Raw genomic sequence first — 17,529 nt, forward strand, 5'->3', positions numbered from 1 at the left:
TGTGATTCAGATCCATTCTCCCTCTGTCTCAAGATACTGCAAATGATGATTCATCAAACTCCATTCGGAGTCCATGCAAGTAATAAGTGTATTAACAATCTACATTAAAAACTCTCTGCATCTTCAATGTCTGGTTATTAGTGGAAACTAAAATCACAAGAAAACCTTCTTTAAGAGTATCTTTATATTTTCAAAGCGAGGTTGCTCCAGTCTGGTGCTCTTTTAAGTGTTGGTCTAGACAATCGATATAATAAATTAGTGCCCTGTTTGAAACGTATGCAATGACAGTAAATAGTGCGCTCGGTAATTGCTATAGATTGATTTACGACATAAAATAAGCAGACAAACAGGGTGTTTCTATAATCGGACTGAATCAAACGTGCAACTAACCAGAGCTTAGAACATCGTTTTGATGTCAGAAAGTATAGTTGGAACTGTCCTTCGAACATTCCATTTGGAAATATATCCTACGTGTAAAATTCGTCCGTTTACTCAAAAGATTAAATGACACACAAAATCTTTGATCAATCTGAATAATCAATAAACACGCGGTGGTCGTCGGCCCACGTGTACACTTATCGATCTGAGATGAGCAACACTCACGTCGGTGTAGTGAATGTTGTATTACACCGCACTCAACAACGTTACATCTCCTTAACCAGGTGTGAGTGAGTTGGGTTTAACGCCGCTTTTAACAGTATTCCAGTTATATCGCGGCGTGTCAGCTTAATGTGGGAGGAAAGCCCGAAGTGATGCAGTTCTCAGACGTTTACCACTTCGGTGAAACCCACGAGCACGGGTATGGTGCTGACAAACCTAGAAACATAATTGGGGCGAACCGGGATTCGAACCCACAATCATAGGTTTCTGGCGTGCCCAAGGGACGCAACTCTGCACAGCGAATCGCGGCGCCTTGGACGACTGGGCCACCCGTGCCCCCAACCAGGGGTGAGACAAACCAGTGGTTGGAAGCAGCATAAAAAACGATGCAGCAGGGTACAATGGCACAAGAACAGTCAACCGATGCAGTGTCTTTGGCCTTCGACTCACACAAGATGAATATAGAAGAAATGCTTACGACTGAAAGAACCGGGTTAGAATAGGTCATCAGCAACCCATGCTTGCTGAAAAAGGCGACTTTTCTTGTCCAGTGATTTATATCATGAGCATCGATCTACGCAACTGGGATCGATGACATGCATCAACCATGTCAGCGAGCCTGACCACCCGATCCCGTTAGTCGCCTTTTACGACAAGCATAGTCACCTTTTACGACAAGCATGGGTTGCAAAAGACGTATTCTACCCCGGAATCTTCACGGGTCCGTTGTTTTAGCATGAACATGGTGGCATGGTGACATTTAAGAAGTCAACAACACCCTTTCTGCACAATAAATCCACGTCTTTCATATCAAATGTTTTTCTTCCCTCCAAACCCATGTTTTCTATTTTACATACCATGCATGCAACCGAAACAGTGAACCCCTCTCTATAAGATGGTCTATTAAACTGGCGCCAGTGTTGTTTCGCCCAGTGGGGAAAGCCCGGAGTTATTCCGGTATTAGACGTTTACCTCTACGGTGCTGACAGATCCATAAACATAATCAGAGGCGAACCGTGATTCGAACTCACGATATACACATGCGGGGACACACACACACACACTCACACACACACACACACACACACACAAAGAGGTGCGTGCCCCGATATCAAGACTCGGTGACAAGTTTGCCTATCATCGTACCGAGACGGAGTGGGGCGCTGCTTATATTATCAATCACTTGTTTGTCTAGGTCAGACTCGGTTATGTACAGGCCGATGTCACAGAGCTGGAATATTGACGAGTGCGACGCCGAGCAACAAACACACCTTGCGGAACAAAATGTAGTGAGTAATGCACCTCCATGTGCCATCGGTTCACGAAAATTCTATATGTGGAGCCCTTAAACCTACAGGGGCATTATATATAAGTGTGTACCATGACGTATGATATCAGTTCAACCGTTCAGTGATTTCGCCCCGACATGAATAATGTATTCACGTATACACAGACTCGGTCCCTTAACTATTGATACCCAGGACCAATATTGAATGTTGTTGTGTATAGGGTATACAATTCATGGAGAACCCGGTGAGGCGAGTTGATATTCGGCACACTTTCGTCTCGAGTTAAGGTACCATTGAAAATATATTGACGATATTAGTTCAGTTTGCGAGTCGTATATTTCTGATGTATACTTGCTTCAAGAGCGACGATATGTATTCTCCGCGGTCGGGTAACCATTTTCAGTTCATAGTTAAGACACTGTCATGGTAATTACGCTGATCGTTAACTGACATAGATTAATGTTTACCATTTAATGCTGAAGTAGTAGACAAAGATCTTTTAACAACTTGAATGAAACGTAAAATGATTGCCAATGTGCAAGTTTACACGAGGCATTTCGAGACTAGGGCTCCCGTGTCTCAAAGCGATCTTTGTGCTAAGATTATCGTACTTACTTAAGACTATCGTAACAGACTTACGACAGCCGTAGGTCTAAGATCGCTCCATGCATGGAACGAGCCCCAAGAATAAACAGAAGCACGTTCTTAAATGTGAATACGCTTGTTCATTCACACCCTCGCGCAGTGTCAAAAACGGAGATATCCATGGCTGCAAATGACACGATTGGTTGCTTGTATTGATTATTTGTTGATACTTATTGATTAAGACTGCAACAGTTACTGTTTTAACTGCCTGACCCAGTATAGTCATGTAGCTTGTTAGATGGCGTTCACGCTGCGACTGGAATACTTATCCTTTACCGATTATTAGTTTTGCCCTGTGTGTACTGCTAACATTCCTGCATGGAATTTGTTATATTCACAGGGTCAGTCCGCTTGTTTTATTATGGAATGACTTTGTTCTTACCCCAAACTTATCTATGTTACACTCATCGCTAATCCAAAAATGAGCCTTGGGCTAGCTGGAAAAAACTCAAAGCGTCTTCCCATTTGGAATGGCCCCACTAATACATTTTTAATTTTGCAGAGAGACGGGTCACGTTTGAAGACAGTGTGTGAAGATTATCACTTTCATCCAGTGCAACAGGAGGTTAAGTATACTATCACTCTGTAACCTCACAAGGAGCTACGCCTGATTATTTGGGTGGTTTGTGCCAGATTGTCAGTGTTGGACCAGGAGCGGCACAATGGGAGGAGGTAGAGCCCGCGGGAAGGATGAGAGGTTGGCCGTGCCGGCCATGCCGATGCCTCTCGCTGTCGTCTGCTGTGTCCTCAACTTCCTCGTACCTGGCCTAGGTAGGTGGCTACTTATTGGTGAATGATTTCTTTTAATGTTTAGCATAATACACAAGGCTAAAATATGAAGTTATGGCAAAAGTATTCACGGTTATTTGGACCGCTATCGATTTACTGGGTATATACGGTAAAACCACAGGGTTTGGTTCAAGTAAGTTTCGTCTTCGAAATGTGCCTCTGTTCACCCAGCAGAAAAGGGGGTACCCGGTGGGATGAGATGGAAATGTGACCTTCTTGCGCCTGACAAGGCAGCTTGGGTTGTATACTCCCTAGGAAGTTGAGAATGCAAATCGACGCACACTGATCCAATGACCATGCATGGTAATGATGTTAACGCTTTGCGCATGCTAGCGCAATAAAAGTACACACCATATGTTCCCGTGTTTTTTCAGGTAAAACATTGACTTGTCTTTGCATGTATTTGTGACGGGTGGCAACGGTGGGTGAGGATACCTGGTACCACCATGCACGATATGATAATGATTCACAAACACATGTTCATGAAATAGTCGGAATCGTACTATAGACTCTGCGTTTGGCAGAGGTGTCTTAAGAAAATGGAATAGGGTTTTTCGCTTTTGTTTTAGTCACTTGGAAGAATAAGTTCCATGTTTATTATTGTTCTGTCGTGTAGGGACAGTTGTAGCTGGTTCCTCGTCGTTCTGCTGTGCACGGAACGAAGACATGGACGGCTCTTCCAGATGCGGATCCTGTTGCATCGGTCTTGGAATAGGATTCCTGCAACTTCTGACAACAGTGACTTGTCTCATCGGCTGGGTGTGGAGCTGTGTGTGGGGCGTCTTCATGATAGTCATGTCAGGTGAGCTACAGCAAGGATCATTAGGCCTTCTCTGACTGCCATTTAGAGCAAGTGAGTGAGTGAGTGAGTGAGTTGGGTTTAACGCCGCTTTTAACAGTATTCCAGTTCTATCATGGCGTGTCAGCTTACTGTGGGAGGAAAGCCCAAAGTGATGCAGGTCTCAGACGTTTACCACTTCGGTGAAACCCAGAGCACGGGTATGGTGCTGACAAACCTAGAAACATGATCGGGGTGAACCCGGATTCGAATCCACAATCATAGGTTTCTGGCGTGTCCAATGGAACAAGCCATTTTGAGGATGGTGGTGAATTGGGGTTTAACGCGCGCGCATGGCTGATTGTACTGGTCCGACTAATGCTGACTTTGAGAGCTAGCCCACTAAGAAACCATGACGTAGTTTAAAATGAATACCTACACATAGTATACTGACCCCGAGCCGATCAGACCTTGTTTAATCCCTTTAATGCCGAGCGCCAGGCAGGATAACAACAAGTACTATCTTTTAACGTCTTTATGGTATGACGCGGCTGGGGATCGACCCCCGAACTTCCGGTCTCTGGGCAGACGCTCTCCCGCTAGATCACGGAAGCGGTCAGGAAATAATGGAAGCGTGAGTAAAGGGGAAGCGGGATGTACCAACAGTATGCCAAATACCATGCAGGCTCTCGTTCAGTCTTTCAGAAAACGTGTTCTGTCTGAAATGGGGAGCAAAAGTCTTTTTACCAACAAGTTTGCGGTCACATTATTTTTTCCAGCATTCTTGGATCAAATGTTTCAACTGTGGGCGAGTTTTAAGCAAATTTAAACACTTTACTATCAATATCTAGGTGGGGGACATTAGAAAAGGGATTCGCCATCCGTTTTAAGTTCGTCTTGTCTTCCTTCTATATCTACTTGCGTTCGTCACCATGTCCAGAATTATCTTCCCGAGGCAAGGGAGTTAACTGACCGTAAAAGTCCAGTTTCCAGAATTGACGTGTTATTTACTGGTACATTTTGGCGTTTTGGAGAGCGATTTCGCAGTCACGTGTGTCTATAAAGTATTCATTTACACGACAAAAACAAATATAATCATTTAGAGACATTTAAGTGCTTTCCGTTTTGTTTTGATCAGACCTACTTTGCTGGAACTTACTTCAAACTGAACTATCTCATACAAAGGATGATGGGTGTGGTATTTTATTTATCCACTATATGGTATTATGTATCTTCCAGCCGAGTACTACCACAACAATCCACCAGACGGTCAAGGACATCCGGGAGGAACCGTCGCCCCTGTGGTCAACCAACCCATGTCCTATGGCTATCATCCTCCGCCAGTGGCGTACGGTCCAGCAGCGCCTGCGTACAACACCCTGGGACAGTTCCCACCCCCTCCGCAGTACAACACCCCGGGACAGTATCCACCCCCGCCGCAGTACAACACCCCGGGACAGTACCCACCCCCTCCGCAGTACAATACCCCGGGACAGTACCCACCCCCTCCGCAGTACAACACCCCGGGACAGTACCCACCACCTCCGCAGTACAACGCCCCAGAACAGTACCCACCCCCTCAGCCGTCCACTCCGCCCCCTCCTTACCCAGGGCTCCCGGAATCAACGCTTCCATCAAGCTCTACCAGATAGAAAGAATTCTATCACATACGGGGGTGTCCTCTCGGGAACATTCAGAGGTAATAATACATTATGTCCGCCAGCTGCCAGGATCCGCTGGTCAAGGTTTCGAATCCATGATCCCTCCTCATTATAATCCTCGGTCAGTTGGCATCCGATTCTTGTATCATAAAAGCGGTAGTCTCTGGCCTGCGTCTCTTTGGGCTTTCCTAATTTTAAGCTGAGGGGTTGTGACGGGACTGAGATGCTTTCAATGCATAGGCAACTCTAGAGGGGGTTGGGGGAGGGGTTCCAGGGTGTCCGGACCACCCCGCCTCTTGAAAACCAAATGTAGTATGTTGAAGGCAGTAAAACTGACTCAACCCCTTCACGCATTCTTCATAAACGCCCCCACAAGACAATCCTTTAACATCTCCCAGTCAGAAACATATCGATACCATTCTACTAAATTATGCCGCCATCATATAGCTGGCATATTGCTGAGTGCGGCGTTAAACAACAAACCAACCAACCAACCAACTAAATTAGGAAGTCATCCTTTTTCAATTGCATTGCTTCCCTGTGAATGTTTCATGTAATCAAGCACGGCTAGCAAGACTTGAAACATGCTCTTACATCACTACACATCAATGTTAGTTCCATTCATTTTCTGGTTCGGTTCAGAAACACGGGCTCTTGATTTTCGCAGTAAGCTTAAGAACGGGTGGTATTTCAGACAATTCCAAGTTTTCTTATCTTTAGGAAGACCTTGCCCATAACATGTGAATATACACCTCACTATGGGTCTAGAGGTAAGAAGATGCGTTCCCATGGCTACGGCAAATGCATCTATATGCGTGCATCCGTGTGTCAGCTTGGTGTGCGAATAAACTGACAAAAACACATTTCCATAATCAAGCCTCAAGGATGCTGGTAAGACGTTTACCACTTCCGTGAAACCAACGAGAATGGGTATGGCACAGACAGACCTAGAAACATAATCAAGACGAACCGGGATGTCGGACCCATGATCTTAAGGTTGTGACACACCAAAGTGACGAAATTCTGCACATCAACTTGCGGCCCCTGTTGTATGACTGTGCCATCCGTTCCCCTATATTTTATACAAGGTTTGACGTCTTGTACATATATTCGTGTTGCTTGAGAATTGACATTTGCTTCACATGTAACACAACAAATATATAATCTCACGTGAGTGTCTTTTTATGTAAAATACAAGTTGATAAAAGTTTGAAACTCTGAAGCTATGTAAATATACGAAGGTGACATTTTATCTATCATCCAGAATCATTCTTCCATCTTGTTCAGTTTGTAAACGGTAATTACCAGTGTGTTGAGTATAACAAATACAGCTTGCCAGCTTCGGTAGCAGATGGATTAGTGATGTCAATTGATTGTAACGTCATGGTAACCGATGACGTCACATTGGTTTGCAAGCATTGTAAAGTCATTTCATTGTAGCAATATTTCCTAGGATATATCACCCAAGCGATATCTCCTTTTATATTTGGAATCCAGTTTTGGTAGATAAACTAGAACATCACTCTAATGGTCTGTGATTGACAAGAATTAAAAAAACCCACCTTGAAATTCGAAATATGCAAAAAACGTAGAATCAGTGGTGTTGCAAAGTCACCATTTATAACCCTCGTTTATCACAATATATTATATATGTGTTCCTTCACACCTTGAATACAAGCCAACCTGTGATGAGCGTTTTTTTTCATATTACATGTAATACACGTATATAAAGCTCTAAATATACTTTACACTTGTGTTGTCAACTTACTGTTCATGGATGGCTGATGACAAAGTATCTCCAACGACTGCTGAGGGTTGAGGCTACTGGAAATACCGTATTAAAAGCATTATACGAATAATTTTGCCAAGCTAAATATTTTTGATTTAACTGCTAATTTTCACCACTAAGGACTGTTTGGTACGTGACAGTTATTAAAGCAAACATTTTTTTAAAGTAAGAATCGATATTTTTTACTCAGTGTGTGACTGATCGATACTTGTATCGAGAAGAACAAAATCGCTGGTACATACTTCCTATGCGTATACGGCGTTTTAAGGGGGTTGCACGATATGTCTTCAAAATTGTTAATAAAACATCACCTGTTTTCATTCAAAATGTAATTAATATAAAAAAAACATCCCCTTACACCCTTATGCAAGACTTCAACTCGTCCGTACATGAACTGGCACGGTCCATTTGCTGACTGCGCCGATACCTCGGCCGTAAACTCGTCAATTCTAGTACTCACTACTTGTATTATATTTTTATTTAAGGCGTTTATCTTCTATTCATCCTCAGGTAGCATCCTCGTCATCTTTTCACTAATTCATGTTGTGTGTGTACATTCTTTTACTTGTTTGTATTTCAGCATTGTACATTTTTCAAACCGTTTCGTTGGGAAAATAGCTTTATAGCTTAACACATTGCACTTTACTATTCCAAAAAGTTAAACAACACCCGATCTTTTCATGTGACTGTTGTTGGTCTGTCATGTATGTAATAGACGACGTTAAATAAAGCTACTTGTATCTAGCATCTTACGGGATGGTCATAATGATCGACTCCTTTTCAGTGTAAATAAAATTACGTGCATACAATAAACAGGTGGTGCTCATTTACCTTCTGATAGCTGCTATAACATGTGATCGACATCGTTTTTAGTTCGTTTACTTTCCTTGATTACAGGTAGACATCTTTGAATATTTGACAGTTCATACGGTGTGTCAATTCAGTGTTTTCATTCAATAATATATCAAACAAATTATTTGACAATTAATAGTCTATTAAACTATGTACTCTAAGTTACATGTCCGTCTGCATTGCTCCGTGGTGGACATTCTAGTAAGTACTGATAGGAATTCCCACAACATCCGCCGCAAAGACACACAGCAGTATTTTTTACATTTATTCTAAATAGATTGTAGTTCAAGCTACTGCAGTTTTGTCTTTAACTTAGGCAAAAGAACATTTACCACACTAAGTCCACATGGATCATGTACATGACGTAGGGCAAGAACATCGAAGTCATGTTTACATGAAATTACTCACCTTTCCGATTCTGCACCACCCACAGCCACAATGAGACAAAACATCACTGGCTAGATGTTTTCTCATGTTCTCACAGACAGACTGATTTCCGAAAGGACAACCAACTATTTCCAACACCGATTAAAGGTCATGTGAACTTGAAAATCTTCCTTCCAAATTGAACTTGTCGTCTGCTAGCTAAACTGGTTCCAATTTTGCTTCACGCGCTGAACGCTTTTGGCTTTAACTTGTTTAGGTAGACAGGAGCCCAGTAAATCAGCAAGCTTCACGGACATCACGTGCACATGACAGAACATACTGTCCTAAAGACTACTCCGAAGAGGTATTTCTTGCCATCTTCACCTTGGCTACACTTGCTGAACATTTCAATAACAATAAACAATGATGAATTATATTTAAGAGGTTTTTATTTTTGAAATACATTGTGGCGACAACAATTACTTTGTTCGCATGTTCGATTATGACCATAAATGACTGTTGTTAATAAAGTTAGCATTTATTTACAAAACATTTACACTGAATACTTCATTTCATTAAAGCAATGCAAGGTACTCAAATAAGATTCCAGGGTCCTGTTCCACAAAGCGTTCTTAGCGCTACAGAATCGTATGTTGAAGTACTTACCATCTTAGCCTGCGATTGTGGAACTGGCCAAGACGGAAAAATAACTTGGTTAATTGGTTGCTTTTTTGGACTAGAATAAAATTGTAACAGTTGAACTCATTGGTGGTATTATCTGTATAATCAACACAAAAAAAAATGTTGGTATAGTCCCAAGGTCCTACTAAAAAATCAGGCAAAATCTGGTTGGGTAGGGTCTTGTGTATTGTTGGGATGGGTCTATCTATATATGTGTAAAGGAAATATTGCCATCAGTCATCTTTCCCAGGGATCCTAGGTGTGTTTAACTGCCATAGCATGTCAATAAAAAATGGTGCTAGTACGTTAAACCAGTGGACAATAGCATGAGCAAGATCCCACAGATACTGCAACCTATCAATCCAGGGATATCTTAGCTGCAGTGTGGTGCTCCCTATCTCTGTGGTGCTCCCTATAAACAATTTTATTTTGACTTGACCTTGTGTGGAGCAGTAGAGACAGGTCATGTCCACATGTGACTCTTATCCCAAGCATGGAGTATTGGGGACCTATGCAGTTGTGACACAATCAGTAACATCACACATTGTGACCAACCAATCGGTTTTTTCTGAGGATCTATTATTCTGCCCTGGGAAATCTGACTGTGCCTGGGACCCCTGGGACAGGCAACCTTCTGCAGGATCTAAACATGGGAATTATGTCAACTAATAAAATAATCCCAATGTACCCCACAACCAGCAATGACTCCACCACCTTAACACTGCAACACTAACACGATCAACCACCAGCGATTTACTGATTTGTTTCTTCTGTACTTTCTTGGCACACTCACCAAAGACCAGAGTTGCACAACCTGAAGGTCATTGACGTTACATTAAATACTGCACACCAGCCTGCACTTTACATGATAGTTGCACATGGTTCTCACAGAATCAGGCTTAACCTTATCAAACTACAATATACAAGTGATTACAGTGAGTGAATGAGTTGGGTTTAATGCTGCTTTTAACAGTATTCCAGTTATATTGCGTGTGTCAGCTTAATGTGGGAGGAAAGCCCAAAGTGATACAGGTCTGAGAATCCCACGAGCACGGGTACGGTGCTGGCATACCTAGAAACATAATTGGGGCGAACCGGAATTCGAACCCACATTCATAGGTTTCTGGCGTGCCCAAGGGATGCAACTCTGCACAGCGAATCGCTGCGCCTTAGACGTCTGGGCCACCCGTGCCCCCACAAGTGATTACATGTATGATAATCATGATGACTTGAACTGTGCTTTGGGTGGTGGATATGTCCAAACTTGAAGATTATTGTTAATACTTTTTACTTGAAAATAATTCAGATTTCGGTTTTAATAAGAAAAAAAAAGTTTTTAGAAAAATTATCTGAACACTGTTTTGTTTCCAATTTATCGATGTTATTTTTTTTAACTGGCTGGCATTCTGAAATCATGGCTATTCTGACAATCACATTCACAACAATTGTCTTTTCACAATGAAATAACAATTATCTCAGAGAGCGAGTTTTACACAATATTTCCTCAATATCCACCATTCATCTGTTATTGGCAAATACAAATTAGGTTCAACGATTTAAGATAAAACTAAAACTATGTATCCATTATAAGTGACTTTACCATTGAAAGGCAAAACATAGCTCATCCCGAGCAATAATATACTGTTTGACTAACAACATAGAATATTCATGTATAAATATTTTGTTGTACAAATGAAAATACTAAATGTTGCGTTCATATGATTTTGCCCCCGATTAAAAAAAAATGCAACACACCAAATAGGGCCAAATATGGTAAAGACATATTTGAAACCATCAGCGTATTTTTTTAAATATAATATCAACAGAATATTTCAGGACAAGTATATACAATGTGCTTGTGGCTACTGCAATAAGATCTATGCAACACCACTGACTTATGTGTACATAGGAAGCAAACATCTTTCCAAGAGAACTTGACACAAGAAACTATGTACAGGAATAACAGTGAACAAAAATGTAATATACAAAACAATGAAACGGGAAATTCTGCCGAGTGGACAAATAGAAACGGCTTGAGTTGTCTTGAAATAAGTAGTATTACATTTGTAAAATTTGAACATCATTGGTGCATTTCAGCACATCCCTGATAAGGGTTCCAGCTCAACATGGGTTCTGTATTAAACAATGCATCACAACTCTTGTAATCTACAGGGAGCTGCTTCAGCATGTTCTCGGGGAATCATTCAGATTACCACATTTCATTTCGGAAGGATGTCACCAGATCCATCTGTCTATCACTAACTTGGCACAGAATTTCTCTCGTTTTTAACCTTGAAATCAACAACCAATCGAATTGGCTCTTCTGAACATACATTCGGCATAGATCTAAATTCACAACTGCAATTCTAAATATGTATTTTAACGAATAACAAGACTGTTATAAATCATATTTAAGCCAGACAAGATGTCTTCCTGAGTACTAAGTCATCAAAATGCCTCTTCTGAACACTGAATGCGAGACTAATAAAAGAATTTTTAGATAAGATGTTTCAGTACTCAGATAGGGAAGAAAAATCGTCATACTACAAGTCGTTCCAGATGTGATGGCAAGCAAAAGTCAAATCAAGAATTGGTGATATCACCTCTTGTTTCAATCCTGAAAGAACAGTGCAGTTTGATTGGAAATCTATTTTTAGCACTGGGATCTTAAGCACTCAAGGTATGGTGGTGGTCCAGATTATTTACCCTGAAAGATTTATTACCCTTGACAACAGAGGATTACTTTAAACATTGTAAACAAAAACATTGTGTTTTTTAGATAGGTAATAAAACTTACAACAGATAAAACTTCTTAATATACAGGACATACAGCTAGTAGTGTAATATAAATACTTGATCCTTCAACACACACCAAGTCAGATGATGTTCTGGTTGAGGGCATATTGAACAACATATCCAGGGGTAAGACATCAGAGCAATGGAATGTACTAGTGTATATTATTCAACAAAGAGTAAGTATATGAGATGCTTCATGTCAGCACAACCATAGAGGCAAGGGGCAGTTATGCTGACCAGTTAAGTGAGTGAGTAGGGTTTTACACCGCTTTTAGAAATATTCCATCAATATCATGGCAGGGGACACCAGAACTGGGCTTCACACATTGTACCCATGTGGGAATCGAACCTGAGTCCTCAGTGGACCCCCTGGACCCCTCCTCTGGATCCGCCTGTGACTGCAGTCCCAAACCATGTTAAACATGCTAAATGGTGTTGTCTCACTATAATTTTCTTTACTTTACCTGCCTTTCCAGTTTGAAAACATACATATCAATGTAAACCAAGGTAACTAAACATTCCTAAAACCCTTACAATGCTTAATTTCATTCCCACCAGATTTGCTTGGAAGTCTAATGAATACTATTCTCTGAGAGAATCTGTATTCAAAGGCTGTAAACCCAGAACAAAACATTAGACGGGATGTCCATCAACAATATAAATGTACCAGCTTCAGCCTGCAGCAAATGTCAGTACAATTCCCCACATTTGAATTGAACATTTCACAGTTCTAGTTCTCATAGTTATAACTAACGTCATGGGTTTGTTGAGGTGATTTGTACTTCACGGATAAAAGAGCCAACAAAGAGGAAGTGGTGTTAGTGCTTAGTTTTAGTCATTGAATGCAATGTCAAAATACCAATAAATATAAGAACTTTGAATCATAATTAAAAATAATTTGGACAAAATAATATTTATGTCTCAATTTGCCTTCCAAGGACACTTAGTTTGGACCATGTGGCCTCAATTGCAAATAAACTTGTCACTTGTCAATTAGTTTGGAATCATTGATAAACCCCTGCCGTACTACACTTGTGTAACACCTGTATGATGATCAGTGAGTGAGAATTGTCTCATACCATTTCTAGCTAGGAACACCAAGATGCACTGTACTCATTCGGAACTGAACCCAGTTCTTTGGATGACAAGCAAACACTTTAACCACTATCCCACCACCTATGTCAATCTGTAAAGAACAACTACAACCCAGTCATGGAAATTGGATAAGAAAAATCACAGCAACTCCAACTTGTCAAAAGATGATGAAATAATGAAATGTTCAAATCGTTTACTTTTGAGTCAAAAACTTGATACATACCGTAATCATGATAATGAGGATAATATATCCAGGCGAACTATATCATTTGTAACCAAGACAACCTAAAATGTGCCATTGCCTATTCCAACCAAGATTATAAAAAAACATTAGCTCTTAGCGTTACCATGGTTACATGCCATTTACAACCAAAAACAAATACATAAAATCATAACTTTTCATTTTCAAAATGATATTGTTAACCTCACTTTTACCTGAGTAAACTACAAAACAAAATGTCATCTGAAATCTTGACACATAATTGTGATAAAATGTGTAAAATTAAACAAGAGAAAAGTCAACATTTGGAAAATAAGCAGATAAGCTTAAGACAATTCAATGTAAACACAAACAGTATATTTTCTGGTAAATGCAAAGACTGCAAGTGATTATGTCGAGTTATACCTGAGAAGGGCTGGTCAAAAGATAGAGAAGAAGATATATCCACCACTTGATATATATACAAACATTATTCTAAATTAATTGTTATTTTCATAAAAAGGCAAACTAGTGGTGAAAATGAAGTATGGTAATTAACTTTAATAACCAGTTTCCAATCAGAGAATCTAGACTTAGGAAAAATCTCTATCATAGGAAAATGATGACTTACAAAGATCCAGTACATTGTGAATTTAATGTTTATTCAAGCACTACCTGGGTAATCAAGCACAACCTTGGTAATCAAGCACTACCTGGGTAATTGGGTAATAAAGCACTACCTGGGTAATTGGGTAATATCAAGCACTACCTTGGTAATCAAGCACAACCTGTGTAAACACCCCCAATGCAATAAGAAGGAAACAGAATTTCATGTAATATCCCCAATGCAATAAGAAGGAAACAGAATTTCATGTAATATCCCCAATGCAATAAGAAGGAAACAGAATTTCATGTAATATCCCCAATGCAATAAGGAGGTGGAGGCATTTTTCTTGTGTTGTGAAAATGTGTTTGCCTTGTACCCGGAAATAAAAAATGATTTAATGCAAGAAGTTCTTGCTTGTGGTTTCTGTGAACAGCAAACATGTATTTTTGTAGCGAGATGTAGCGCTAAATTCTGACTCAACGAGGAATACATGTATGTAAAACCCAGCAAGACATATCTAACTACTATTCACAAGAGCAGCCGTAAGCCTTAAATACAAATGACATAAATTATTTCTTTGTTTTTTAAAACATTAAAGTGAAAGAAATTATCAAATTATCAAAGTCTGTTTAATGAGGTAAATGCTGACAATATCATCTAAACATTTACAGTGCATAATCATAAACATTTTAAATGCTGTAAACATAAGTATGGTTAGTATATACATTGGTAAGTCCTTTCATTTTTTATATTTATCATTTACCGAAAATTTAATGTATGTGGTTGGAAAAAATGAATAAAACAATTCTACTTCCTGGTGAGTACTGCAACTGATGGTTGAAAAACAAACATGGCTGATATCAAAAGATAACTGATATTTTTTTTTGTAAGAATAAAGATCTGTATGATATTATTCACCATGTTCACAATTCCTTTATGACAGTGGTGACAAAAATAAATAACATTATTTTTCTCTAAATTTACAATTGTCTTAAAAACCCATTAAAAAAATTATAAGGCCTGAAGGAAAAGAGTAGCTTACAAATCTGACAGACATGATTACGCCAAGCAATATTTAGTTCTTGTTTAATGAATAACATAGATTAGATTGCCCCTATTAATGCTGCGTTTGATTGAAAATACTTTTCAGCCCTTCTACATCAAAGCAATGACGTCCTCTTTCGGGAAAAAAACACACAAATAAACCGTTATCACAAGCCTGGATGCAGCTATCTGGAAAATGTAGGATATATTCTGTGATCACAAGTACCAACATAATAGTACTATATGAATGCTAAAAATCTTTGAATAAAATTGTGTTTGGTACTTTTGATATTTTCATTGAAACATCCAAAAAAATGTGTTATAGTGTCGTAATATGTTTACCTACAAACCTATCACCTAAATCATGTTTAAAACTTACAATATATAAATGTCAAATATGATTCAATAATGAGGGTGCCCACCCCCTCGACATGTTAGACTAAAGCTTAGTTTCTGAAAATACATAATTTTGATAGAAACAAGCAACTCCATTTAAACTGAAAAGGAGCCCCAGAGAGATAGGAGATTAAGCACCTGAATCTGAGGAAAATCTAGACTTTATTTAGGGCTTAAGTATTACAGTAAGAGCTGGGCAAAAAGGGAGATACGGTAATATGGTTGAGGGACTGTGAGAAAGGCTACCAACCCCTGCACTTATCCTGGATCAACACCTGTGTTTTCTTAAGTTGGCAATTTCAAAATTACATAAACTGGCATGTTTTGTTACAGATTATACATTAATTATTCAACTTGGTAACTGACCATCACGTAACCTGTCATTGTGTTCGGATGTTGTGGCAAGGTCGCTTAGAAAATCTATCACAAACTGGTACAACATGGTTCATCAATTTTATCTGTTTTCATTCACTTCTAATATGATATATTTCTTAGAAAATGATAAATTAATCAATCAGTATGATACCTTTTTTTATTACCTTAAATATTCGTAAATATTGCACACAATAAGTCATGTTAGCTTAACAAGGAAGGGGAGTTAATACATCTATTGTTGCCATGGTTACAGAGATGAATGCATCTTCATTACAGAAAAACAAATCCTTTGAAACACAAAATAAATCCTTTGAAACACAAATAAATTGTACTTGACTAGCCAGCAGTTGGTTGTATAATTAAAAACATTTCCCTTCAAGGGAATATTTTAAAAAGATTTCATTATTAATACATTTTTGTTTCAAACTGATCAATGCACTACCACATTACGCATGCATGGTATTTAATATGTTTGTGTCTAAAGATGTGACACACAATTTGGTCCCTTGATCTACGACATCCTAAACAGAGAGTGAAGTAGTCTGGCTTCACCCCTTCCAATGGTATGATTGCATCCTGACGCTTAATTTTAAAGGGCTCGTAAAGTGAAAAAAATGTTTGCGATTCTTTTGCAAATATTAATTTTCCTTGATACAATCAATTTTCGAAAAAAATTCGAAAAATTAATAACATTCGTAGAATGTATTTAAATGTCCAAGTGAAAGTGCTACAAAAACATGCTCTGTAATCGGCCTTCCAAAACCAACCTATTTGGGGGCGTGGCCTAAAGCCTTTTACGGCAAGCATGGGTTGCTGAAGACCTATTCTACCCGGGAATCTGTTGGGGGCTATAATACACCAGCTGCCCACAGCCCTATTGCTCACAATAAACGCCGGTCAGGGATTAATCCCCGGAGTAAACAACTGAAGGCATCTTCAGTGTTGTTACTAAGGTGACGGAAGTTGTGGACACGGTAATCAAATGGATGAGCAGACAGAGAAAAGATGTGCATTTCAAAACCCGAGGCAGAAGCAGGCCGACTGGGAGTCAGCCTGATTGTAGAGCTTGTACTATTGCGCACATTTTGGAATCAAAGAAACAGATTCTCTTGTCACAGATCAAACTTGGGTATGATTAACAGAACGGTGTCTGTTTTTGTTGTTTATTGCCGCACTCAGCAATATTCCAGCTATATGTGTATGACGACAGCCTGTAAATAATTGAGTCTGGACCAGACAGTCCAGTGATTGACATTGTGAACCAGGAACGATCTACGCCGTTGGGATACAATGACACACCATCAACCAAGTCACCCAGTCTGACCACCTGATCCATGAAGTCGCCTCGTACAACCAGAACAGGTGCCTGGGGACCAGTACTCATGAATGAACCCTTTAATACCGTATTCGACGTTATAAGCACCCAGGGTGCTCTCAAAATTAGAAATAGGGGGCTCTTATTAGAATATAATTTTGGAGTTGAAAGATCGTAAATTTCATGGTTTATGCTTACAGCCTGAAATGATACAAAAGAAATGTATGTGCGTATTATACACGACAGATATAT

General features: G+C 39.7%; 1 protein-coding gene and 1 long non-coding RNA gene across 4 annotated transcripts; one reads left to right on the forward strand and one right to left on the reverse strand.

Moving 5' to 3' along the window:
- The first annotated feature begins 1,779 nt into the window (after positions 1-1,779).
- LOC124133079 (carboxypeptidase Y-like) lies at positions 1,780-7,311 on the forward strand. 3 transcript variants are annotated; one of them, XM_046497320.2, is made up of 4 exons: positions 1,780-1,889; positions 3,037-3,305; positions 3,940-4,125; positions 5,341-7,311. In XM_046497320.2, the coding sequence occupies exons 2-4, from the start codon at positions 3,197-3,199 to the stop codon at positions 5,751-5,753; spliced, it is 708 nt and encodes a 235-aa protein (XP_046353276.2). In that variant the 5' UTR covers positions 1,780-1,889; positions 3,037-3,196; the 3' UTR covers positions 5,754-7,311. The 3 variants fall into 3 exon arrangements, with proteins under 3 accessions (XP_046353276.2, XP_046353277.2, XP_046353278.2); XM_046497321.2 differs by lacking the exon at positions 1,780-1,889 and adding an exon at positions 2,070-2,176; XM_046497322.2 differs by lacking the exon at positions 1,780-1,889 and adding an exon at positions 2,226-2,315.
- A 1,889-nt stretch (positions 7,312-9,200) lies between these two features.
- Positions 9,201-17,480, reverse strand: LOC124133080. Its single transcript, XR_007222777.1, has 2 exons — positions 14,310-17,480; positions 9,201-14,253 (listed from the first exon to the last, which is right to left on the reverse strand). It is a non-coding gene; the product is annotated as an uncharacterized LOC124133080 (long non-coding RNA).
- Between the last annotated feature and the right edge of the window lie 49 nt (positions 17,481-17,529).

The sequence above is a fragment of the Haliotis rufescens genome, unplaced genomic scaffold, assembly GCF_023055435.1.
Source record: "Haliotis rufescens isolate VD_foot unplaced genomic scaffold, xgHalRufe1.0.p SCAF_23, whole genome shotgun sequence".
Classification (NCBI taxonomy): domain Eukaryota; kingdom Metazoa; phylum Mollusca; class Gastropoda; order Lepetellida; family Haliotidae; genus Haliotis; species Haliotis rufescens.